This window comes from Pristis pectinata, chromosome 2 (genome assembly GCF_009764475.1).
Source record: "Pristis pectinata isolate sPriPec2 chromosome 2, sPriPec2.1.pri, whole genome shotgun sequence".
NCBI classification, from domain to species: Eukaryota; Metazoa; Chordata; class Chondrichthyes; order Rhinopristiformes; family Pristidae; genus Pristis; species Pristis pectinata.
In genome coordinates, this window is record NC_067406.1 from 98,050,807 (window position 1) to 98,076,690 (window position 25,884).

At 43.2% G+C, this 25,884-nt stretch overlaps 1 protein-coding gene across 10 annotated transcripts in view; it reads left to right on the plus strand.

The window, feature by feature from the left end:
• The window catches only part of slc2a9l2 (solute carrier family 2 member 9, like 2), a 294,396-nt gene that overhangs the window by 93,581 nt on the left and 174,931 nt on the right, over positions 1-25,884 (plus strand). For all 10 annotated transcript variants that reach the window (XM_052008890.1, XM_052008908.1, XM_052008881.1 and 7 more), the window contains 2 exons: positions 8,133-8,257; positions 15,409-15,554. In XM_052008890.1, the coding sequence (XP_051864850.1) occupies positions 8,133-8,257; positions 15,409-15,554 (271 nt within the window). The remainder of the gene's footprint in view (positions 1-8,132; positions 8,258-15,408; positions 15,555-25,884) is intronic.

The following is a 25,884-nucleotide window of genomic DNA, read 5'->3' on the forward strand; positions in this document are numbered from 1 at the left end:
CTACCTAGCTATCCGGCACCTCCAGTATTTCCTCGAAGGAAGGATTTCACCACGTAAACGGACCATAAGCCCCTCACCTTCGCCCTTGCAAAGGTATCGGACCCATGGTCGGCTCGGCAGCAGAGGCACCTCTCGTTTATCTAAGAGTTCACCACCGACATCCACCACATCGTGGGGAAGAACAATGTAGTCGCCGACTCACTGTCTCGTCGCCACATCCACTCAGTGACCACCTCAGCCACAGGGATCGACTACACAGCGCTGGCGCAGGCACAACAAGCAGACACCGAGATCCCGGCCTATCACAGCGCCGTTTCGGGACTCCGGCTGGAGGACGTCCCCGTCGGCTCTACAGCAGTTCAGCTCCTGTGTGACACATCGACTGGCAGACCTCGGCCCGTGGTACCAGCAACATAGAGGCAGCGGGTGTTCGACACGCTACACGGCCTGGCCCACCTGTCCATCCGGGCGTCCATCAAGTTGGTATCAGACAAATTTGTCTGGCACGGTCTGTGCAAGCAGGTCGGACACTGGGCCAGGACCTGCGTACACTGCCAGACCACCAAAGTCCAGCGGCATGTGAAGGCTCCCCTCCAGCAGTTCCAACCGACGCTCAGCAGGTTTCAGCACATCCACGTGGACAGCACTGGCACAGCTCCTGGGCACCCGGTTACACCACACCACGGCGTACCACCCACAGGTCAATGGCTTGGTCGAGCGGTTCCACAGGCACCTCAAGTCAGCCCTGATGGCGCGTCTCAGAGGGCCCAACTGGACAGATGAGCTTCCCTGGGTTCTACTGGGCATCCGCACGGCCCCCAAGGAGGACCTGGGCACCTGCTCGACGGAATTGGTTTACGGCACGTCACCCTCCCCTCCCCAAATGATGCCGGGCGAGTTCGTGTCGGGGGCCCAAGGTCCAGCAGGGACACTGGTGGAAGTGCTGACGAAGCTGCAGGACAAGGTGGGGAACCTGGCACCGGTTCTGTCCTCCAGACATGGCACTACGCCGTCTTTTGTTCCTAGGGATCTCCGGGACTGTGAGTACGTTTTCATTCGCAGGGGCATGTACAAGTCATCTCTGCAGAGGCCGTACGAAGGATCCTTCAAGGTGATCCGGCACAACGGATCTACGTGTGTCGTGGAGGTGGGTGGCCGCGAGGAGACCTTCAGAGTGGACCGCCTCAAACTGGCGCATTTGGACATCGGGCAACCTGTGAAGGTGCCCTCACCGCGCTGGCGGGGCAGGCCACCCAAGAGGGACACACAGACTGGGGATCCCACGCCCCCGATGGGCGATTCTGGGGGGGGGGGGGGAGGTTGGTGTAGCGGCCCGGACCCGCAGAACTCGAACCGCCATCAGCGGCCGTGGGCGCATGTGCGGGAGCACTACGTAGACTAACTGCGGGGCAGGCCTTCCGGCAGGGACCTCACATCACGTCCGCTGGAGAGGCTCTCGGGTACTTTTGCGAGCGCGCATGCTTGGTTTCAGTCAGTAAAGTGTGCTCCAGTCCAGCCTCCACGTCTCTGCGTTTTTCTTTTCTGCCACGCACTGCGTTCGGCTACAGTTTAATAGTTATTTTGAAAAGAAAGCAAACAATCAGTCATTTTGTTAAATTCTTAATTATTATTAAAATAAAACATTAAAAATATTAAAAGAAGGAAAAAGGTTTAAATCTAAAAATTAATTGGCTAATAAAGCAAGTAGGTAGCAAATCAAAGGAAAAATAGTGTCTCTTCTGCATTTCTTAGCTTCTAAAATTAAAAGCTAGTTCAAAAGAAATTCCTCGGCCTCTTGGACGGATTTAAACCATTTGCAAGATTATCAGGTAGTGTAATTCTCAACCTTGCTGGGAATAATAATGCAGGATGATAATTGCTTTGATAGAGACGAGCCATAATTGGTTTGTAGGTCAGCTTTTCTTTCATAACTTCTGGGGCGCAATCTTCAACTATTTGAAACTTCCATTGTTTAAATTGAATCATTCCACGTCCACGAGCGGTAGGAATCAAGAGTTCCTTGACGTTGACATAATGAAATCTCAATATTACTGGCCAAGGTTTTTGATCCGGAGTAGGTTTGGATCTTAATGCTCTGTGAGCTCTATCCAGAATGGGCTGAACAGGGAACATTTCGGAACCAAACACATCGACAGAAGTTTAGAAAAGAATTCCGTAGGGTTACCAGTCTCGATGTTCTCTGGAAAATTGATGATTCTTAAATTTTTCCGCCTGCTGCGTCCTTCCAGGTCGATGATCCTCTGTTGTTGCTTTTCCAGGTTTTGCTTGGTCGTAATTAAGGCTTTTTCAAGTGAATGGAGTTTGGCATCTCTCTCTCTACCAGCTTGGTTGAGTTCAGCAATTAGTTGCATTTGTTTAGCATTTTCCTGCATAAGAGTATTTTGTTTGTCTTCAAAGTACTTTAAAATGGACTTCAATTCGGCAAAGCTCCGGTCAAACTTTCTATCTAGATTAGAAATAGCTTCCAAAGTAGGTTGGTCTCCATTACCTTTACCATTAGCTGATGATTTAGATCTGGTATTCATTTTAACAGTTAAAAATCAAAATTAAACTTGTACCAGTATTGTAAAAGACTTATTAAAGAGTGTTAAATAGTAGATTGAAAAGTGCTTGAACCAAAGCCAAGTTATGACTTAGTCCATTGAGCACTACCAACAGACTGACTCTATCCTTACTGATTGCGGTCCGTTGGTCAGGAAGTCAAGGATCCATTTGCAAAGGGAGGTGTTGAGTCCCATGTCTTGAAGTTTGGTGATGAGATTGCTCAGAATTATAGTATTGAAGGTGGAGATGTGGTCAATAAACAATAGTCTTACATAGGTATCTTTATTGTCTGGTTGCTCCAGAGATGAGTGTAGGGCCAGGGACATGGCATCTGCCCTAGACCCGTTCCAGTGGTAGGCAAATTGCAGTGGGTTGAAGTTGTCTGGGAGGTTGGAGTTAATGCATGCCATGACCAGCCTCTTGAAGCACTTCATGGTGGTGGATGTCAGAGCTACCAGCCAGTAGTCATTAAGGTGCGTTACTTTGTTTTTCTAAGTAGACCTTTATCTGTTCGTTGCTGCTGAACTACCACAATGGGTCCATTTATGCACAACAGAAATGCACTGGAAAAGAATGAGATTGGCAGTTGCTTACAAAAACATGAATAATACTATAGAGAACATCTGGGACCTTCAGCACTTACTGCTGTTGTGAAAAGTACAGTTTATGTTCGACTTCAGTAGAGAGGTGAAGGTATTGCAGAGGTCTACTAAAATGATACCAGAGATGAGGGAGTTCAGATACTTGGATCTACAGGAAGGAGATAGAGAACCTTGTGGCATGGTGTCAAGACAACAACCAATATCAACAAAACAAAGGAGCCAGTCATTGGCTTCAGCGGGAAGGGTAGAGTATATGCCCCTGTCTGAATCTGTGGTGCTGAGGTGGAGACAGTTGAGAGCTTCAGGATCCTAGGTGTAAATATCACCAACAATTTGTCCTGGTCCAGCCAAATGACACTACTGCCAAGAAAGCACACCAACACCTCTACTTTGTCAAAAGGCTAAGTAAATTTGGCATGTCCCCAATGACTCTCACTAATTTTTACAGATGTACCATAGAATGAATCCCCTCTGGATGCAGCACATCATGGTGTGGCAATTGCTCTGCCCAAGACCATAAGAAGTTGCAGAAGGTTGTGCACACAGCCCAGTCCATCACGTAAATAGCCTTGCCTCCATTGTCTGTCTACACTTCCCACTGCCTTGGGAAAGTAGCCAGCATAATCAAGGACCCCTCCCATTCCGGTCATTTTCTCTTCTTCCCCACCCCTTCCCCCTCCCCCCCCCCCTTCCATGGGGTAGAAGATACAAAATCTTGAGAACACAAACCACCAGGCTCAACAACAATTTCTGTCCTGCTGAACAGACTTCTTGTACGATAAAGAACTCCTGATCTCTCAATCGATCTCGTCGTGACCCTTGCACCTTATTTGACTACCTGCAGTGCACTTTATCTAACTGTAACACTATATTCTGCATTCTGTTATTGTTTCTCTTTTTGCACTACCTTGATGTACTTACGTGTGGAATAATCTGCCTTAGAGAAGCATGTTGTCCCTGAACTTTCACTATTTCACACTTAAATGCTTCCAACTTGTCGGTGTAGACCAACTTGCAAGTAGCTGCTCCCAGTCAACTTTTCCCGGGTCTAGTCTTATGATATTGAAATTGGCTTTCCCCAGTTGAGGACCTTAATTTTCAGACTATTCCTATCCCTTTCCGTAACTACCTTGAAACATAGAATTATGGTCACGATTTGCAAAACACTCTCCCGTTTCAACCACTTTCCTGCACATCTCCTGCTCCACCAGAGACACCAACACCCTTGGCCACTGCTATACAACCATCAAAGATGCCTTCTGAGCCACCCCTCGTCCCCACTTTGGGAAATCAGACCACCTGCATACAAAGGGAAACTGAAACGGGAGGATCCGGTACAGAGAGTCGTGCGGTGATGGTCTGAGGAAGCAGATGAGCTCCTGCGTGACTGCTTTGAGATAGTGGACTGGTCCATGTTCAAAGACTCAGCTGCCAGCCTTGATGAGTATGCCACCACCATCACAGACTTTATCAGAAAGTGTGTGGAGGACTGTGTACCACAGAAGACAATACGGGTGTTCCCAAACAGGAAACCATGGATGAACTGGGAGATCCACTCCCGACTGAAGGTGAGGACTGCTGCACACAAATCTGGTGATCCTGATCTGTACAAGAAATCGAGGTATGACCTTCGGAAAGCTATCAGGGATGCCAAGAGGCAATACCAACTCACAATAAGAGTCCCTGACCAGCTGTCAATTATGGCAGGGCTTACATGCCATAACAGGCTACAAGACGAAGTCGGGCTGCATAGTTAACAACGGTGCATCCCTTCCTGATGAACTGAATGCATTCTATGCGTGTTTTGAACAGAAGGGAAGTAGATTGTCACCATCCATCCTGACAGCCTCCAATGCAGCTGAACCTGTGATCACAGTGGAGGACGTAAGATCAGTCTTCTGGAGAGTGAACACAAGGAAAGCACCTTGGCCCAGATGGTGTCCCTGGCCTTGTGCTGATCAGCTGGCAGAAGTATTTGCGGACATATTTAACCTCTCCCTGCTTCAATCTCAGGTTCCCACCCGTTTTAAGAAGACCACTATCATCCCGGTAGCGAAGAAAAGCAAGGTAATATGCCTTAATGACTACCGACCAGTGGCTCTGACATCCACCATCATGAAGTGCTTTGAGAGGTTGGTCATGGCACGCATCTGTTACGGATCAGGTTACTATTTGGTGAATGTCCCTTTAAGACATAGTATAGTAGAGTAATGTGTGTGTGGTGTCATCACGGCAGCAAGCAGATTAAAACATGCTCACGTTTTTGCTCAGTAAGAGGTGAGAGGGAGAGAGAAACTGCTGGTCTCCGTAACAATGGGTGAAGAACAATAACTGTGTCCGTCACTACAATCCATGTATGGATTTTTTGGAGCAAACAAGTGGAGTCCACTTTGTCGTTAACCTGTAGAGGGAAACAGGTATTTGTGTGGACAGCCACATATCGAATGCCTTCAGGGTGGCAGAAACTTCGGAACAAAGTAAATAGATCATCAGTGATTGAGGTGTCGTAGGTGTCGCCGAAACAGGTCTGCAGCGGATGCCATCTCCCTGGCCCTACACTCAGCTCTGGAGCATCTGGACAGTAAAGACACATACGTTAGACTATTGTATATTGACTACAGCTGTGCCTTCAATACAATAATCCCAAGCAAGCTTGTCACCAAACTCCAAGACCTAGGACTCAACACCTCCCTCTGTAACTGGATACTTGACTTTCTAACTAGCAGATCGCAATCTGTGAGGGTAGGCAGCAATACCTCCGGCACGATTATTCTCAACACTGGTGCCCCACAAGGCTGCATCCTCAGCCCTCTACTCTTCTCCCTATACAGTCATGACTGTGTGGCCAGATTCTGCTCTAACTCCATCTACAAGTTTGCAGATGATACCACCGTTGTAGGCCGTATCTCAAACAGCGATGAGTCGGAGTACAGGAAGGAGATAGAGAGCTTAGTGGAATGGTGTCATGACAACAACCTTTCCCTCAATGTCAACAAAACAAAAGAGCTGGTCATTGACTTCAGGAAAGGGGGTGGTGTACATGCACCTGTCTACATCAATGGTGCTGAGGTTGTGAGGGTTGAGAGCTTCAAGTTCCTGGGAGTGAACATCACCAACAACCTGTCCTGGTCAAATCACATAGATGCCATGACCAAGAAAACTCACCAGCGCCTCTACTTCCTCAGGAGGCTAAAGAAATTTGTTTTGTCCCCTTTGACTCTCACCAACTTTTACCAATGCACAATTGAAAGCATCCTATCTGGATGTATCACGGCTTGGTATGGCAACTGCTCCGCCCAGGACCGCAAGAAACTGCGGAGAGTTGTGGACACAGCCCAGTGCATCACAGACACCAGCCTCCCCTCCTTGGACTCTTGTCTTTACCTCTCGTTGTCTTGGTGAAGCAGCCAGCATAATCAAAGACCCCACCCACCCAAGACATTCTCTCTTCTCTCCTCTTCCATTGGGTAGAAGATACAGGAGCCTGAGGGCATGTACCACCAGACTTAAGGACAGCTTCTACCCCACTGTGATAAGACTATTGAACAGTTCCCTTATACAATGAGATGGGCTATGACCTCACGATCTACCTTGTTGTGACCTTGCACCTTGTTGCACTGCACTTTCTCTGTAGCTGTGACACGTTGTACTGTTATTGTTTTTACCTGTACTACATCAATGGACTCTGTACTAACTCAATGTAACTGCACTGTGTAATGAATTGACCTGTACGATTGGTATGCAGGACAAGTTTTTCACTGTACCTCGGTACAAGTGACAGTAATAAACCAATACCAATATCTGGCTACATTTCCTTAGATTGGATGCATTACTGCCCCCTCTCTCGTCAGAGTATCTATTTACTGGGTCAAAAAGCTCTCCTCAGAAAATTCCAGCCTCTCTGAGCCTTTCACACTAAGCTGGTCCTAGTTAATATGGGGAACTTGAAATCCCCTATTTCAATAAGATAAGATATCTTTATTAGTCACACATACATCAAAACACACAATGAAATGCATCTTTTTGCGTAGAATGTTCTGGGGGGGCAGCCCACAAGTATCACCACGCTTCCGGCACCAACATAGCATGCCCACAACTTCCTAACCTTCGGAATGTGGGAGGAAACTGGAACACCCTGAGGAAACCCACGAAGACACGGGGAGGACATACAAACTCCTTACAGACAGCAGCCGGAATTGAACCCGGGTCACTGGCGCTGTAATAGCGTTACGCTAACTGCTACACTACTGTGCCTGCCCTTTCACTTCTGAAATTCTCTCTCATTTGACTACATGATGGCTTCTTTATCTCATGCTGACTGTTTGAAAGCCTGTAATATATACCCAGCAAAGAACTCACCCCATTTTTGTTTTTATTCACATGTATTTTGGAGCAACAGTTATATCATCTCTGCAGGTTGTCTCTTTTCAATCCAGATGGCAGTGAGGTCTGAGAATGTGGCAAGGTTTGCACAGCAGAGGTGGTCCACAGGATATGTGTTGTAAACATTGATGGACAGCTCCATGCTGAAATAGAGAATACGTTTCAACTTCTTGAAGGCTTTTCAATTAACTTGTGCAATATCACATTTATATGTTTGTACTACAGGTGGTGGTCCAGATTTGGTAATATTATAGAAGATAACAGTGTTTTGTTACTTCATGAGTGAAATCTGCTGTGAAATCTTGTCATTGTTTATCTTTATTAATAATGAACCATCTGGTAGATTTCAGCCTTTGAACAGAAAACTTGTATTTTTCATTCGTAGAGTTGAAGAGAACATGAAAGGCCTTGTTGTCAATTCATGGAGATAGAAATTCTGAAAAGCATTTAGCCTTTAAAATATTACTTGGCTCTGATATTGCGCACCACACTCTAAGAAAATTTGCAGAGTATTCAACATTACATTACTTGAAGCCTGAAAACAATTGCTTTGTGTGAAAGCTTTGTTTCTTTTTCTTCCAGGAAAGGGACTCTACTCCTAAATAATGGGTTTGCAATCATTGCTGCTTTATTGATGTCCTTAAGTGAAACTGCTGACTCCTTTGAGATGTTGATTGTGGGTCGTTTTGTCATTGGAGTGAATGGAGGTGAGAATATTTCAGTTCATTTAATCTATTTAGTTATGTCTAGATTTTGTGTGATAATGTGTCATCACGAAAAAAGAGAGAGCTCTTTCTTGGGGTCTGTTTCTTGCTGCGTTGCATTGTTTGGAGCAGTGACTATAGGGAACTAAGGTGAATTGAAGTGTGACCTGTTAAATTATGTACCCATTTTCCTTTCTTTAAGTAGGTGGAGGATACTTAAGTGGTACCTTTTACAGTCTAGTGCTCTAATCCACCAAAATTTTCTAGTAAGGCTTTGACAAGGTCCCGCATGGTAGGCTGGTCCAGAAAGTTACGGCACAAGGAATCTGAGGTGTTTTGGCAAACTGGATCCAAAATTGGCTTGGTAAGAGGAAACAGAGGGTGTTTGGTTGTTCATCTGACTGGAAACCTGTAACAAGTACTACAGAGACTGGTGCTGGGATCTTTGTTGTTTTTTAATATATGTCAATGACTTGATAAGAACGTATGTGCTCTGATTAATAAGTCTGAAGATGACAGGAAAATTGGTGTAGTTGTAGATAGTGAAGAAGATTATCCAAGTATAAAGCAGGATATAGATCAGCTGGAAACTTGGGTGGAGCAGTGGCAGATGGAACTTAATCAAGGCAAGTGTGAGGTAGTGCCCTTTGGGAAATCAAATTCTCCTGGGACATATAGAGTAAATGGCAGGGACCTTAGCGTTGATGTACAGAGGGTGCATGTCCATAGTTCCGTGAAAGTGTTGACAGAAGTGATAAAGGCATTTACTTTGCTTGCCTTCATAGGCTGGGCCATTGAGTAAAAGAGTTGGGATGTCATGTTGCAGCTGTACAAAACATTGATTAGACTGGTTTTGGAGCATTGTGTATGGTTCTGGTCAGCACACTACAGGAAGGATGTGTTAGCAGTACAGAGAGTGGAGAAGGAATTCACCAGGATGTTGTCTGGAATGGAGGGCTTTACTTCTAAGGAGAAATTGGATGGGCTGGGTTTATCCTCACTGGAATGTAGGAGGCTGAGGGGTGACCTCATGAGGAACATAGTCAGAATCGTTTTCCTAGGGAAAGGGCAACTAGATGCCACAGATATAAGGTGAGAAATTTAAAAGAGATCTGAGGGGTAGACTTTTCACACAGAGGGTGGTGAATATCTGGAATGAAGTGCCAGAGGAGGTGCTGGAGGCAGATACAGTTACGGTGTTGAAAAGGTGTTTGGAATGATATTAAGATAAGAAAGATGGTGAGGTATACGAGCCTAATGTAGGTGAATGGGTTTATTGTAGATGGGCATCAAAGTCAGCATGGACGAGGTGGGCCAAAAGGGTCTTTATTTGTGCTGTATTATTCTATAAAATTTGCTGCATCCATGTAATCCAATAAAATTGTCTGTAGACTCGGGGAAATCTCCCTACGTTACTGCTGCCAACTCATTTAATGAATGGGCAGAGGAAATTCCCTTCCTATTGCCTCACATCCTCTGATATCAAGACAGGATTGAGATGTTCCACCCTAACCGTACTTATAAACAAACTCGCATCCAAGGATTTATCATTTACCAGGAGAGTTTGCTGAAATCTCAGTCAATTAAGATGAGCTGCTGAATTTTCCAGTATCCCACTTGGTGCATTGTGCCAGCCAAGATGATCATGGCAAGGTTGTGTGCCACTGCCTTTTGCAATTTTATGGGCTTTCCTCTACCATCACGTTTGATTGTGGATACTTTGGTGAGATAAATAAACTTGTAGCTAAACTTCCGGAATTCCTTTCAGTTAGGTGGAGGCATTTTACTTGTGGCCAATCAATAGCCTAATTGAATTGAACAACATAGAATATAACATGGGTTTCATAAAAATAAAAGTCATTGGTTCATGACAGCCCATTGTATTGTACTACTGAACACCAATTACACTCACAATCTTTATATTAGATGTCTTCATTTATTCACCTCTCAAGCATCATGAATTATCAGTGCTTCTTCGCCTGTAAAAATAATTAGTGAATCTGTCCTGATACAGTATCTTCTGGTTGTTTAATGAAATGAAATCCAATTTTATCCCAAGTTCTTTAAAAGGGTTTCTAATTACATGCTTGATTAACCGCTGCCTTCAGTTTTTCAGGAACTGAAATATCATGCGCAATGGAAAATAATTTTAAGTTCTCAAGAAAATCAGTTATGTAGATTGTTTGATCTTTATTTCCAATATAGAAACCCATTTGAAGCTATTGGAAATTCTTCTCTGAGTTGAAATGTTCATTTTCTTTTGTATATCTTGTCTTTTTTTTAAAAGCCTACGATTCTGATCCTGCCATCGCCTAATGTTGTAACCAAGTAACAAAGTAGAACGTTTTTTATCATCTTTCAATATCTGCTAGAGGTTATAAAGGGCTGGGAAGTTTGATAGGACCCAGTAGTGCCAGGCCATTGGTGGTTTGCCATCAGGAAGGAGCTGGGGCAGGAGGTGTTGAAGCACCAACTGGAACTCCGTGATATTCTGAATGGCTCAAAATGGAGACCACATGAACTCAAAAATGGTCCAGGCCCGGGACTTGGCTTGAAACACTTAAGTTAAGGAAATGCTGTACATTTCATAACATTTATGAGAAATTATTTCAGCAGAATTCTGTTCACCAAAACTTGGAAATTGTTTATTAATATTTATGGTTGATTTCAAGCACTGTAACATCTGCGCTGAGCAACAGAACACCTTTCGGCTTTAGTGCTCATGCCCTGAATTTTCTTTGGTGCCTTGGTTGGAGCACTTGCTGTAAAACATGAACGGTATCAACAGAGATAGAAAATCATGGAGCACTAGTGTACGTGCAGAATCTCACTAGAAATTTCACTAGGCACTGGGATAGATGCAAGGTCTACCTGTCGTTTAGGTAGCTTGACATGGATAAGATGTGGGATCCTATTGTTTGTTGCCTTTCCCATGGTTCCTGCTTATGCACCCACTGAAAGAACTGGGAATTCAGTGAGGACAGGTGGAAACCACATGATTGTCTGCAGATGGGCTGAGGCCTGGAACAGTCTGAGAGACTGAAGGCAGTAAAGCAAATTATTGATTTTCATAAACAGCATTTAAAGATGTTCAAGCTTATTGTTCAAACGCTCTGTCAAAATGAGCTACCCTATCCCGATCCCAAGATATTCTTGCAGAGTGAGAGTGGATGATAAGGATACACCCTCTCTGTTACATCAGTGGGTGGGAATGAGCAACATTCGGTCCTTGGTGTCACCACTGTTAGTAAAACTTGCCTGGAGGGTCAATATCCCATGCACCTCAACAATTTATGTATCTCTAGCTTCAGAAAAGAGCTTCATGTATAACAATGGTGACAGAAACTCATATTTCATGGCAGAGGAAACAGGTATTTGGTCCATCAAGTCTGTGTTGGCTCTTCGAGCTATCCCATCATTTCCAATCCCTCCCTTATCTCTTGTAACCTATAATCTCTCACATGTCCATTAACACCCCCTCGATTGTCCCACCAGCCGGAGGTAATTTATAGGAACCAATTAACCAAACAGCCACTGGAGCCGTGAGACAACTGCATTACCGGCTGCAACACTACCACTGTCTGATTGTACACCTTCTCTATGAGGGTTTGCTGTGCTCCAGGTCGTTTTGCTTTCTGCACTACTGGTGACTATTTGATATCAGACAGTTGGTCGAAAGGGGAGTCTTTTAACCATTACTCTGATCTGACGGGTTATGTTGAACCTCAGTTACTTCCACATTTTTGTTTTGGAAAATTAGACTACAAATTAACTTTACAAGTTAATTTGAACAGTACTTAGAGAGAACTGCAAAGTATACAAATAAAGCTGTGATTGCACACTTCGGGGAGTCACAAAACAAATTTCTGGAATTCTGCCTCCATCAGAATCTGGCTGACAGCCTCCCTCTATCCTGTGGATAATTGCTGTAGCTGCCACCTTAGCTATTCAGATTTGTTTGGAAATATTTAAATATTAACAGCCTTTGTTATTTCATGACTGCTGCCTTTACAAGCTGATAGAAAGTGACTGCCATAAGCACAAGGCCTCAGCTTTCGGATTCAATTATCATCCTTGCAGGTCTGCCCGTGAACGTGCTGAACACACTTCAGGAACATGCTGATTGCTGCCTTCCTGATGTTGGCTGTACACTCATCTGGAGCAGGGCACAGTGAGAGGGGTTTCTGGAAGTCCGGCTTACTGTTGTTTTATTCTCCTTTTTATCCTGGCCAGACTGTTGACATTCTGTGCTGAATTGCCTTGGAAACAGGAAGAATGTTGAATGGTGAAATGAGTGGAAATCTACTCGGTCTCCGTCCAAGTGATTGATAGTTTGAACTATCCAAATGCGTGAAAGTTGGCAGGGTTCCTCAGTGATGTAGACTCTGAGCACACAAATGTCTGATATTCGCTGCACTTGTGCCATTAGTGTGCCAAGGACTCGGACCGAGAACATTCTCTCCATGTGAGAAAAGAGGGAATAGTGTGGTACAGCAAATCCACGTCCTTATTAATATAAACATAATTAGATTGTCCTTTATATTTACATATCCATAAGAAAAGTGTTATGATGATGAAAGTTACAGGACAGTCAAATGTAGAAATAGTTTTATGATCACTGGTCTTTCTGTGATAAACCCCTTTTAGGCTGGAAAGGAGTAAATATACTCTGTTGTGAGACGCAGAAAAGCCCTGTGTTTGATTGCAAGTCTACATTGAGCATTGAGCCAACTTGGTAATTGTTGACTGTACTATGCAGTAATTCATGTAAATAGTACAAGAACGTATATGGTGAGGACAGAGTGATAATGTTGTGTCTCTATAGTGTACTGATGCTCATTTCTAGGCTTATTAGTGAAGAATTACCAAGTGGCTAAAATTTTGAGGGTATTCCAAACATCTGTAGAGTTTAGGTCAGTTGAAAGTTCCAAAACTGAGATTGTCAGATAAGTATATTAAGGAATGAGAAACCAAGGCAGGCGCATGAAGCTAATATTGAAAGGTAAAACAGACTCAAAGGCTGAATGGCCCTCTCATTTACTCATTCCCAATGTTGTTACTGCCCATGGAACAATAATCCTTTTGCACAAATGTTTATGAGAAGACGCTGTAGTGAGGAAATGATACAAAAATAATGGCGGTCACTACTAACCACATGCTAGCTAGTAACTGGTATTAAAGGTATGATCAGTTTAACCTATTGTTTACATAACTACAAATAACATAGAATATTTGCCAATGTTGTAAGGTAAGTACACTTGGTGGGTTCTTAATCTCAAATGAAGCCTATTGTTGAGTGTGCACATGAGGAGTTTGAGCAAAGTATTTCTAATTTATTCAAAGGTTCTACTCAGACTGATGTCAGAAATACTTAGCAGGCGAGCTGTCACCAGTGGGGAGAGAAGCAAGAGTTAGCACTTCGGGTTTCATTGGAATGGAAAACATGCATGTTTTTTGTAGAGAAGGGAAGGTGTGGGGAGGACAAAGGAAACATCTGTGATAGGATTGAGACCATGAGAACCCAGATGATGAAGATGCTGTTGGTATCATCTGCATGAAGGAAGATTGATCATAGTTTATCAGCCTAGAGAAGGTGCGAATGGGGTAGTGTGGGGGGTGATGAGAGAAGGGAACAAATAAACAATGCTAGAAGTACAGTCACGTATATCCTCTACCCATGTATCAAAATTTCAATGCCCATTTGGCTGGGGCTGAGGTAAAAATTAGCAAGTTGTTAATATCTGTAAGTATTAAAGGTCTTGGGTAAAAGATATGTGTAGAAAATTATGCAGCAGATTACCAATAATCTAAGGACAGGATTCAGGGATAATATAGCCCATTTCTGTTCATTCCTATATTCGCCTGAAGTGTTTCTTACTCATTCAACAGTTGTCTTCTGATGTATGTAACAACCAGAGATAAAAGTTGGAAAGTGAATCGTATTATGCTGATCTTATTTACATTTGATTGGTGATTTACCTACAGCACTATACCTCCATCCACTGTGGCTGATTTTTAAAATAGAGACTAGAAAAAAATCTTTCTTGCTCCATTACTGTAGTTCAAGTACCACAGTTGGTTGGTGCCATCCAATACCAGGGGTCTAGTTTTAATGTGCAGACCTGCTGGATATTTGTGAGTGTGTGTCAGGACTAACACATCTACACATGTTGATTTGCAACTGTGTTTATTGGTTGCATGCCTCAAATGCCTTATACAGTACTGTACACACTTCACACTCTGCTTTTTAAATTTTTCTCAATTGAAATCAATGGAGCTTGAGGAGATCTCTGTTTATATGTAGTGCATGTGACTGAGGATGAATTTCTACCCCATTGAATCATCAGCTTAACAAATCAAACACAGCAAACGATGGACTCCCTATTGTATTAATACATGTGCAAAAACATGATAGGTTGAAACAGTACTATAGGTCACCATTGCATTTTGGTGTAGGAAACCATGCATGACATGATTTGAAAGTGGGAAATGAGTTCCTGTGCTTCACTTCAAGCTGAGCTCATCTGTAACCTGTGAACAAGAAAACATTAGACAAAAAAAAACCCGAAAGATTGACCAAAAGGGCACATTTCTTGAGAAAAATGTTTGAGAGATGGCCTAACTGAGGTCTCTAAGATTATGTAGGATAGACATGAGGACGTTTCCACTTGTGGTCCAATAGGGAAATGTGGAGGTGTTTCTAGTTTGGATATGTTACTTGCCGCTACAAAGTTGAGGAGCTACCTCGTGACACTTAATGGGAAGGTTCATGTGAATTTTTGCTTCAAATATTATGTAAGAAAATTCTTTACAGGAGTTTCATATTGTATGTACATCAAACCAGTGTAGCTTTGGACAGTATTGTAGGTGGACAGACAGCAATAGACAGATGGACAGAAGACAAGTGCAATGTTTTAACTGTGAAGTAAATGTGATATCACAAAAATAATCCATTTTTGGGGATTATCTTTTTGTTGTGTAATTATGTGCAAGGTATTCGAAAGTTGTGTTATTGCAGACTAAATCTGTACACTGCATGTCTCACAAATATTGCTTGGTGCAGTGGTTTATTTCTTGATGTTTTCATCAGAATTTTTCAGTGATGTCTTGCAGACTATTAGGTATTTGATATTTAAGTATTACTTTTTCCATAGGAATTTCTCTCAGTGCCCTTCCAATGTACTTGGGTGAAATTTCACAGAAACAGATCCGTGGCTCCTTGGGGCAGATCATGGCCATTTTCATCTGTGTTGGTGTCTTCACTGGCCAGGTCTTGGGATTGCCGGAGATTCTTGGCAAGGTTTGTAAATTCAATTTCTCAACCTCTAACTGTATTAACTTCAAATAGAATTCAAATTTTCAATTCTCCATCTACTTTTATATAACCTACAATGATAATTCGCTTTGATTATTAGGAAAGTGAGACTTGGAGGGGTGGAGAGGAAAGAATCTTACATTTATTTGAAGAATGAATGTTTAATATTCTGCATGTGATGGGGAGGAGAATTCTGTTTATTACTTTGCATGATAATGTTTAGGACTTTATTGCACGTGCTGATCCAGCAATTCTCCATTCTTTTTACTTTATGCATAATTATGCATATTATGCACAATTCTCCATTCTTTTTACTTTATGCATAATTAGATATTTATTTTTATGGCTGAATCCAAATCATATTCAAGGTTATGTGCGAAAGATATTTGGAAAGGATAAACCAGCAACTTCTGTACCCCATTAATCAAAAACATCTTTCACAATATTGAGTAACATTTCCTCCTTTGTTTGCTTTACTTCCTGAACCCATTACTATAAGTTACCAGCAAGCAGTTTTTTTAGGAAAGGTAAATTCAATAACCTAGAATTTACTGTAGCAGGATACGGTATTTTACACGTGCCTTCTTTCAGTGTCTTGCATATTTCAGCTCAATGATGTTTTGTACACCAAGTTATAGAAAATGTGAGCAGAAAGGAAACCAGACATCTGGGACCTGAATGCATAGGGCAACAAACCAAGAATATCCCTTAACTAATGAGCTTTAAGGATTAGGAATAAGGAAACTGTGTAAATTCAATGTCAAATCAGGTATAGAAAAAAAAATCAAAAAGAATAAAAAAATGATTAGATTAAGAAAAGAGAGAAAAGACAAAAAAAAATTGTTTGGCAATTTGTCATCTTTAAAATCCCACAAAAAATGAAACGCTAGAAGAATGAAGCTTTACAAATAAATTGTTAAATGAGTGCAAATAAATAAATAGCTGAGAGCGTGATTGGTAGTAATTTACATCTGACAGATTGTTAACTTGGGTTGATGATGACAAGACTTAGCTTTTTGTGATGAGTTTAATGGGCAATTAATTTGAAATACAGGAAGATCCTAAAGCAAAAGCCAATGCAAGATATCTTTTTTGGAGCGCACTACTACTTGGACAACTTTTGCATAATGCTATTTCAGAACACATTTGTTCCTTATCTGGCTGTACTATTTATGGATAAGTAACAGCTAACACTTTGCATTTACTATGACAGTAATTGTACTCCATTTTCTATCCCAGGGAAAGCAGATGTGAATGGACTTCTCCTTGATATAACAGCAACTGCTTCATTATCTTTGAATAACTCATTTATGTCGTTAACACCTTCTAGTTAAAAGATGACTCTCTGCTACAGTGTCCCAGAGAATGCTGATTCAATGCAGAATTGAATTAAATTAACTTTACTCTTCTCAATTGCCTTCTGGTGTCAACCCCTGGGGATTTAATTCGCAAAATCATTTTAATTGGTAGAGTATGGATTCATTTAAAAACTCTGCAATATTTAATTTTTTAAACAGCTCTTGTTCCATTTCATAGCATTATGGGTGTATTCAACTGATACAACACTATCTAATTTACCATCATGGATGTTTTCACTCTTTATATGAAAGCTACAATTTTGCTTGAAATTGGGGGGTAATTTAAATGCAAGGTTGCTGAGAAAATGTTACTGCCTTGAAAACAAAGCTATTAATGGTGGGTAATATACTTTTTTTGATGTTGGGAAAGCTAGATTATGGATATTAGTGGAAGGGCCTGGGCCATAAGGGCTGCTAATTAGGAGTGGGATTCAGGTGGACACTTGGGCTGTGGTGGACAATTGATTGTCCTAATGTCAGTGAGGATAAGATCATTTACAGGCAGGAGTGAAAAGGGTTGGGTAGATATGGCCCACAGAAAAGGAGACAAATAAGATGGTAGGCATTGAAGTAAATAGGTAGTGGTTGTTAAATACACAGATGGTGATTGATGTAATTAGGTACAACAGAGTTAGTCTGGTTAGACAGCTTGGGGTTGATGTAATTGGGCAAATCAAGACATGGTGCAATCACGCAGGTAGGGGTTGGTGTAATGGGGTAGATCATAGTTCAATTCAGTGAGTCAAAGTTGGTGTATTAGGCATGATTTGCCTTTAACAAATCCATACTACCCTTCTCTAATCAAACAATTACTGCCACTGATTTATTGTTTGTAAAAATTTTCCCTAGCACAGCAATTAAACTGACTGGTCTATAATTACAGGGTTCATTCCAATCACCCTTATTTTGAACAAGGGTGCCACATTTTCAGTTTCCAGTTCTTCTGCAGCACCTTGAATCCATAGACATTTGGAAAATCATGGATTGGACAGATTGATGTGATTATTCAGGTAAAGGTTAGTGTAATTAGGCAGATCAGTGTTGTTTTAATTATGCTGGTAGAAGCTGGTGTAAATAGGCAGTTGGGGATAGGTGTAATTAGGCAGATAAATGTTGGTATGGTGTGAGCTGGTGTTATTATGCAGGTATGGTTGAGTTTAATCAAATTGAGTTTGCTATAATGAGTTAGTGGTTTATGGAAAACAGCAGCTGAGAGATCATATCAGTAGGAAGTTGGGAGTTGTTTTAATTAGCTCATTGAGGCTTGGTGTAATTCAGCAGGTTACGGTTGTTCTATTTAGAGAGGAAGGGGTTGGTGTAATTAGAGAAGAAAGGGACAGTGTAATTAGACAGCTAGGATTTGGTGTAATTAGGCAGTTTTTGGTAGGTGTAATTAGCAGGATAGGTTAGGTTAAATTTGAAAAATCAGATTTGGTATAATTAAGCAGGTAGGGATTGGCTTAATTAGACAGATCAAGGATAATATAATTACAATAAAACTCCAGTAATCTGACACTTTTGGAACTTTGGTACTGGACAGGCAGATTTTCTAGAATATTGCCTATTGTTTCTCTCAAACCACCAATGCACTTTTTTAGTTCACTTTGTCAGATGTTACACATTAGTAGAATAAATTTTCCAGTGAACCAGGTGAGTTTAAAGGGAACACAGGGCTACAGGATCCCAATGACTGCAGGAAACAGAACAAGGTGAGTTTAAAAGGAGCGGGAAGTGGGGCCCTGGCAAGTTTAAAGGGAGTACAGGAGACTGGGTCTCAGAGCGTCTAAAGGAAGTGTGGAAATCAACACCTGGTGTGCCAGATGCAGAACTGTCAAGATTTCTTAACTATAGATTAGTAAATTTGCAGATGGTGGAGCTGTGGATAGTTAGGGAGGTTGTCAAAGGATACAGCTGGATGTAGGTCAGTTGTAAATGTAGGTGGAGAAATGGCAGATGGAGTTTAATCCAGACAAGTGTTATGAATTGTATTCTGGGAGGTCAACTGCAGGAGGAAAGTGTACAGTTAATGATAGGATCCTTAGGAGCACTGATACTCGGAGGGATCTTGCGGTGCAAGTCCCTAGCTCCCTAAAAGTGGCAACAGAAGAGGCATATGGCATGCTCGGTTTCGTCGGTTGGGGCATTGAGTGTAAGAGTTAGGAAGTTGTATTGCAGCTGTATTAAAATTTAGTTGGGCCATATTCGGGGTAATGTGTGCAGTTCTGGTTGCCACACAAAAGGAAGGATGTGGAGGCTGTGAGAGGGTGCAGAAGAGGATGGTGCCTGGATTAGAGAATATTAGCTATAAGGAGAGGCTGGACAAACTGGGATTGTTTTCGTTGGAGTATTGGAAGCTGAAGGGTGATCTGATTGAAGTTTATAAAATTATGAGAAGCATAAATAGGACAGATTGAGTTGTTTTCCTAGAGTGGAAATGTCAAATACAGGATGGCATGGTTTAAGGTGAGAGGGGGAAAGATTAAAGGAACTTACTACATTAATAGTTTTGTGTGCAGGTCAGTAATTGCCCTCATTTTGTTTGGTTGGTGATTGCTAAGTTGTTTGGTGTACAATTATTTTTGTGAAGGTAATGAATAGTTGGAGATTCTATTTTTGGTGTACCTCATTTGGTTGGCTTCCTGCTAGCTTTAACTGAACTTCTCACTTGTTCGAAAGTCCTTTGTTTTCTTCTTGCTCATCTGACCACATTGTGTTCATTGATTTGACCTCTGCCTCAACATCTGCCCAGCTCAATTTGTCCCCTGCCCCAGTACCTGCTGCACCGAATTGCTGTGTGCGTTTGCAAAGATTTGATACATAAAAGAGGAGAGACAAGTCTGGAGGGAATGTTTTATAAAAGTATACAGGAAATTTTAAACAGCCACTGATAGGGATAGCGAGTATAAATCATGGAGTAAATCAGTAATTAATACTTTAAGCTGCAATGATTATTAAAAAAAAAACAAAACTAAGGATTCTGAATGTATGTAACATTTGAGACAAAGTAGGTGAACTGAGTGCACAAATACAAATGCAGTAACCCCCATGTTACGGAGGGGTTGCCTTCCTAGAAAACATCCATACTATGATTTTCCGTAACGCGAACCTTTGACAGAAATTGACAAAATTTTAACATAGAACAAAGAACAGTACAGTTCAAGAGCAGGCCCTCCGGCCCATGATGTTGTGCCAAACTAATTAAGGTAATGACATCTAATCCCTTCTGTCCGCACATGGTCCATATCCCTCCATTCTCTGCATGTTCATGTGCCTATCTAAGAGCCTCTTAAACACCTCTATTGTATCTGCCTCCACCACCACCCCTGGCAGCGCATTCCAGGCACCCACCACTGTCTTTTTAAAAAAAAACTTGCCCTGCACATCTCCATTGAACTCACCCCCTCTCAGCTTAAATGATGCCCTATAGTACTGGACATTTTGACCAGGAAAAAGATACCGGCTATCTATTCTGATTGAATGAAAAGCACGATAATGCTGGTACTCAGCAGGGCAGGCAGCAGCCGTGGAGAAAAACAGGTGGTCAACATTTCGGGTCAGGACCCTTCTTCAGGACTGAAGATAGGAAAAGGGGAAGCCTAATATATAGGAGGGAAAAGCAGAACAGTGATAGGTGGACAAAGGAGGGGAGGTGAGGTGGGTACAAGGTGGTGATAGGTAGATGCAAGTAAGAGATAGTGACAGGTAGGTGTGGGGGAGTACAGGACAGCAGATCCACCCGGGGGATAGGTCAAAGGTAAAGAGAAAAAAAGGGAGGTAGAAAAAAGAGAGAGAGACTAGAAAGCATGGTTGGGGATGGGTGTGGGAGGTGTGTGGGGATTACTTAAGCTGGGAGAATTCAATGTTCATGCCGTTAGGCTACAAGGTTCCAAGATGGAAATTGACGTGCTGTTCCTCCGGTTTGCTCTTGGAATTTGCTGGCAGTGGAGGAGGCCAAGGACTGACGTATCTATGATGGAGTGGAAGGGGGAGTTGAAGTGACTGGCAATGGGGAGATACAGATCACGGTTACAGACGCAGTGCAGGTGTTCTGCAAAATAGTCACCTAGTCTGTGTGTGGTCTCACCAATGTAGAGGAGGCCACACTTGGAGCACCGAATGCAGTAGATGATATTAAGGGAGGTGCAGGTAAATACCTGTCTCACCTGAAAGGACTGTTTGGGTCCCTGGATGGAGGTGATGGAGGTGGTGTAAGAGCAGGTGTTGCACCTATGGCAGGGGGCATTGGAAAGTTCCCAGGGTGGGAGCGGGATGGATGGGGGGGGGAGGGGTGGAGTGAACATAGAGAGAGTGGTCCCTGCGAAAGGCAGAAAGGGGTGGGGAGGGGAAGGTATGCTTGGTGGTGGGGTCCCATTGGAAGTGGCAGATATGTAGGCTGGTGGGATGAAATGTGAGGACAAGAGGGACTCTATCCCTGTTGGGTCTGGGAGGGGTGTGGGTGAGAGCAGAGGTGCGGGAAATGATAGATGTGGGTGGGAGCTCTCTCGGCTACAGTAGGGGGGAAGCCATGGTTAGTAAAGAAGTTGGACATCTTGGATGTCCTGGAGTGGAAAGCCTAATCATGGGAGCAGATGTGGTGGAGGTGGAGAAATTGAGAGAAAGGGATAGCGTCCTTGCAAGAGACGGGGTGGGAGGAGCTGTAATTGAGGTAGCTGTGGGCGTCAGTGGGTTTGTAGAAGATGTCAGTGGATAAGGAATCTCCTGAGATGGAAATGGACAGATTGAGGAAGGAGAGGGAGGTGTCCAACAGAGTCCAAGTGAATTGGAGAGCAGGGTGAAAATTTGTGGCGAAATTTATGAAACTGTCAAGTTCCGCACAGGTGCAAGAGGTGGCACCAATGCAGTCATTGATACAGCGGACAAAGAGTTGAGGAATGGGGCCGGAATAGGCTTGGAACAGAGACTGTTCGACGTAGCTAACAAAGAGTCAGGCATAGCTGGGGCCCATGCGAGTGCCCTTGGCTACTCCCTTAGTCTGTAGAAAGTGAGAGGAATCGGCAGTGAAGTTGTTTAGGGTGAGGACAAGTTCAGCCAGGCAGAGGAGAGTGTTAGTGGAAGGGGACTGGTTCTGTCTCTGGCCAAGAAAGAAGCAGAGGGCGGTGAGGCTGTCATGATGGGGAATGGAGGTATATAGGGACTGGATGTCCATCGTGAAGACGAGTTTGTGCGTGCCGGAGAACTTAAAGCTATGGAAGAGTTGGAGAGCCTGTGATGGGTTATGGATGTAGGTGGGAAGGGATTGGACCGGGAAGACAGGATAGCGTCCAGGTACGAGGATACGAGCCCCATAGGGCAAGAGCATGCGGAGACAATAGGTCTGCCTGGACAGTCCTCCTTGTGGATTTTGGGCAGGAGATAGAAGCAGGCAGTCCTGGGTTGCGGGACTATCATGTTGGTAGCTGTGGGGGGCAGATCTCCCAAGGTGATGAGGTCAGTGATGGTGTGGGAGATGATGTCCTGGTGGTATTTGGTGGGGTCATGGTTCAGGGGTAGGTAGGAGGAAGTGTCCGAGAGTTGGCATCTGGCCTCTGCAAGATAGAGGTTAGTATGCCACACTACCACGGCATTACCTTTGTCGGCTGGTTTGATGACATTGTCTGGGTTGGTGTGGAGGGAATGGAGAGCAGAGCGTTCAGAAGGGGTAAAGTTGGAGTGGGTGAGGGGAGCAGAAAAGTCAAGATGGTTGATGTCAGCTGACAGTTGACTATGAATAGGTCCAGGGAAGGTAACAGGCCCTGTGGGGGAGTCCAGGTGGAAGAAGAGGGCTGGAGGTGGGGGAATGGTTCATCAGAAAGGGGAGAGGACTGAAGAAGAAGGCACGGAGGCCAAGGCGGTGGAAAAAGAGATCGGCATCATTCTGGGCTCGGAATTCTTTGAGGCAGGGACATAGAGGTATGAAGGTGAGGCCTTTGCTGAGAATAGACTGCTCAGCCTCGGGGGGGAGGTCGGGGGGGATGATAAAGACTCAGCAGGGGTTAGATTTGGAGCTAGAGGAGGAAGGTTGGGGGGGAGGGGGGTAGAGGGGCTGGGCTGATGGGAGGAAATGGGTGAGAGGGGTTGGGAGTGGTACAGGGGTGAAGAGTGCGATGAAGCATAGGAGGTGGATGTAGGGGAAGGAACGGGGGAGGAGGAGGAGCGGTCAAGGTAGGAAGAGGGGATAAGGGGGGCTGGGAGTGGGCTGGTGGAGGTGCAAGGTGGGATGTAGAATAAGAAGTAGATGGGGGAAGAAACAGCAGTGGCAACAGAAGGCGAAGCCTTGGAGAGAGGGAGGCCTCGGAGAGGAAGGGGGTGGGAGGAGCAGAGAGTGGTGTAGGGTGGGGGTGCCGGAGTACTGTGTGGACGATACTCTGACTGTCTATGCCTCTCATAATTTTATAAACTTCTGTCAGGTCTCCCCTTAGCCTCCGCTGGTCCAGAGAAACCCCAGTTTGTCCAACCTCTCCTTATAGCATATGGCATCTAATCCAGGCTGCATCCTGGTAAAGCTCTTCTGAACCCTCTCCATAGCCACCACATCTTTCCTACAATGGGGAGACCAGAACTGAGTGCAATACTCCAGATGCGGCCACTTAATAACCACTGGCAGCATGCAAAGGGACCTTTCAGAATATACATAATAGTTACATTCCAATGAAAAAGAAAATTGCAAGGGGAGAATCCACCATAACTATGAAAGTTAATGATTATGAGATAAAGATAGAAATTTAAAACCAGCCAATACTTACAAACAGTTATCATGTTGAGACTTGGTCCTAAAGAAATTGAGTCTGGGGAATTAATAAAGGAAATGGCATGAGAAACAAGGGGTTGGCAGATGAATTAAACAAGTATTTTGTGTGGGGGAAATAACTCTGATTCGGGAATTGAAAGGGAAGGGGCAACTCAGGAAAATTACAAATTGTTGGAGTTGTGGGTTGATAAATTTTCAGACCTAGTCATGCAGTTAATTCACTGGTTTTAATTTTCCAGAATTCCCTAGATTTGGGGAAGGTTCTATTATTTTGGGGAATAGCAAATGTAACTCCTTTATTCAAAATGGGAGGGAGATGGAAAACACAAAACTTCAGGCCAGTTGGCTAAACATCTATCATAAGGAAAATGTTTGAAACTAATATTAAAGATACTGTATCAGGGCACTTAAAAAAAGTCAAGGTTTTGTGAAAGGGAAATTATTTTGGCCAATTTTTTTGGAGCTCTTTGAAGAAGTAACGTATACTGTGGATAAAGGGGAACTATTATACTTAGATTTCCAGAAGACATTTGATAAGGTGCCACAGTAAGGATTATGGTTAATGGTGAAGTAGGTAATATTGCCTTGGTACATGTGACAATAGTAAACCAATTTACCAATTTAACATAGTGCAGATAGAAGATTGGCTGGCTAATGGGTAATACCGAGTAGGCATAAATGGAGCTTTTTCTGGTGGCATAGTTTAATGACTGGTGTGTCACAGGGATCAGGCCTAACTTCTTTGCAATTTAGATAAATGACTTGGATAAAGGGATCAAAGCTATGATTGTTATATTTTCTGATCAGACAGACAGGTAGGAAAATAGGCTGCGAAGAGGACTTACAGAGGAATATAAATGGGTTAGTGAGTGGGCAAAGATCTGGCAAATGGAATTTAACATAGAAAAATATGAAATTGTCCATTTTTGCAGGAAAAGTGGGAAAAAAAGCATATCATCTAAATGATGAGAGACTGCAGAGCTCTGAGATGCAGAGAGATCAGGGTGTCCTTGTGCATGATTTGGATAGAATGTAGGTAGAGCAAATAATTAGGAAAGATAACAGAATGTTGTCGCTTATTGTAAAATGAATTGAGTGCCAAAGTAGGGAGATTGTGCTTCAGGTATATAGAGCACTGGTGAGGCCACACCTGCAGTAAAGTGTATAGCATTAGCTTCCGTATTTAACGAAAGATGTTAATGCATTGGAAACAGTTCTGAGGTGGTTTGCAGGTTAGGCTTAGAAGTTTAGAAGAGTGAAAGCGGACGTGATTGAAGCAGATAAGATACTGAGAGGCTTGACAGGCTGGATGTGTAAAGGATGTTTCTTCTTGTGGGAGAATCTAGAACTATTGTTCACTGTTTAAAGGGTTAATTTTTTTTATTTACAGCGTGGTAACAGGCCCTTCCAGCCCAACGAGTCCACGCCGCTCATTTTAAGCCCAAATTAACCTACCCATACATCTTTGCAATGTGGGAGGAAACCGGACCTCCCGGAGGAAACCCACGCAGACACGGGAGAACGTACAAACTCCTTACAGACAGCGATAGGGTTGTTCATTTAAGACTGAGATGATGCAAATTTTTTCTCTCTAAAGGTTCTGATTCTTTGGAACTTTCTTCCTCAAAGAAAGCAGTGTTGCTGAATGTTATGAAGGTGGAAGTGGATAGAAAACTGGTCAGGTGGTGAAAGCTTCCTGAGGGCAGGTGGGAATGCAGAGTTGAGGATACAGTGAGATCAGCCACAATCTTATTAAATGGTGGGATAGACCCGAAGGGCCGAATGGCTACTCTTGCACGATTCATAAGTTTACTCCTGTGTAACTGGCCATGCAGATTGTTGTGTACTTCTATCTTTGCTCCTCCTGATTATCATGTATTGCTGAACATCCCACTTGCCCTTTTTCTCTGTCCCTGCCTATTCCAAATGCCTTGTGTCCCTTGTCCTGGCCAATAAAATTGATGTATACCTCTACTCCTGCCGAACCCAATCATCAAATGTACCAAGCCTGGCCAATAAGATTGATGTATACCTCTACTCCTGCCAAACCCAATCATCAAATGTACCAAGCCTGGCCAATAAGATTGATGTATACCTCTACTCCTGCCAAACCCAATCGTCAAATGTGCCAAGCCTGACCCATCAAAATTTCAGTCCTTTTGTACCATCCCATTGTACCATCACATTTCTCTGGCCCATAATGATTGTC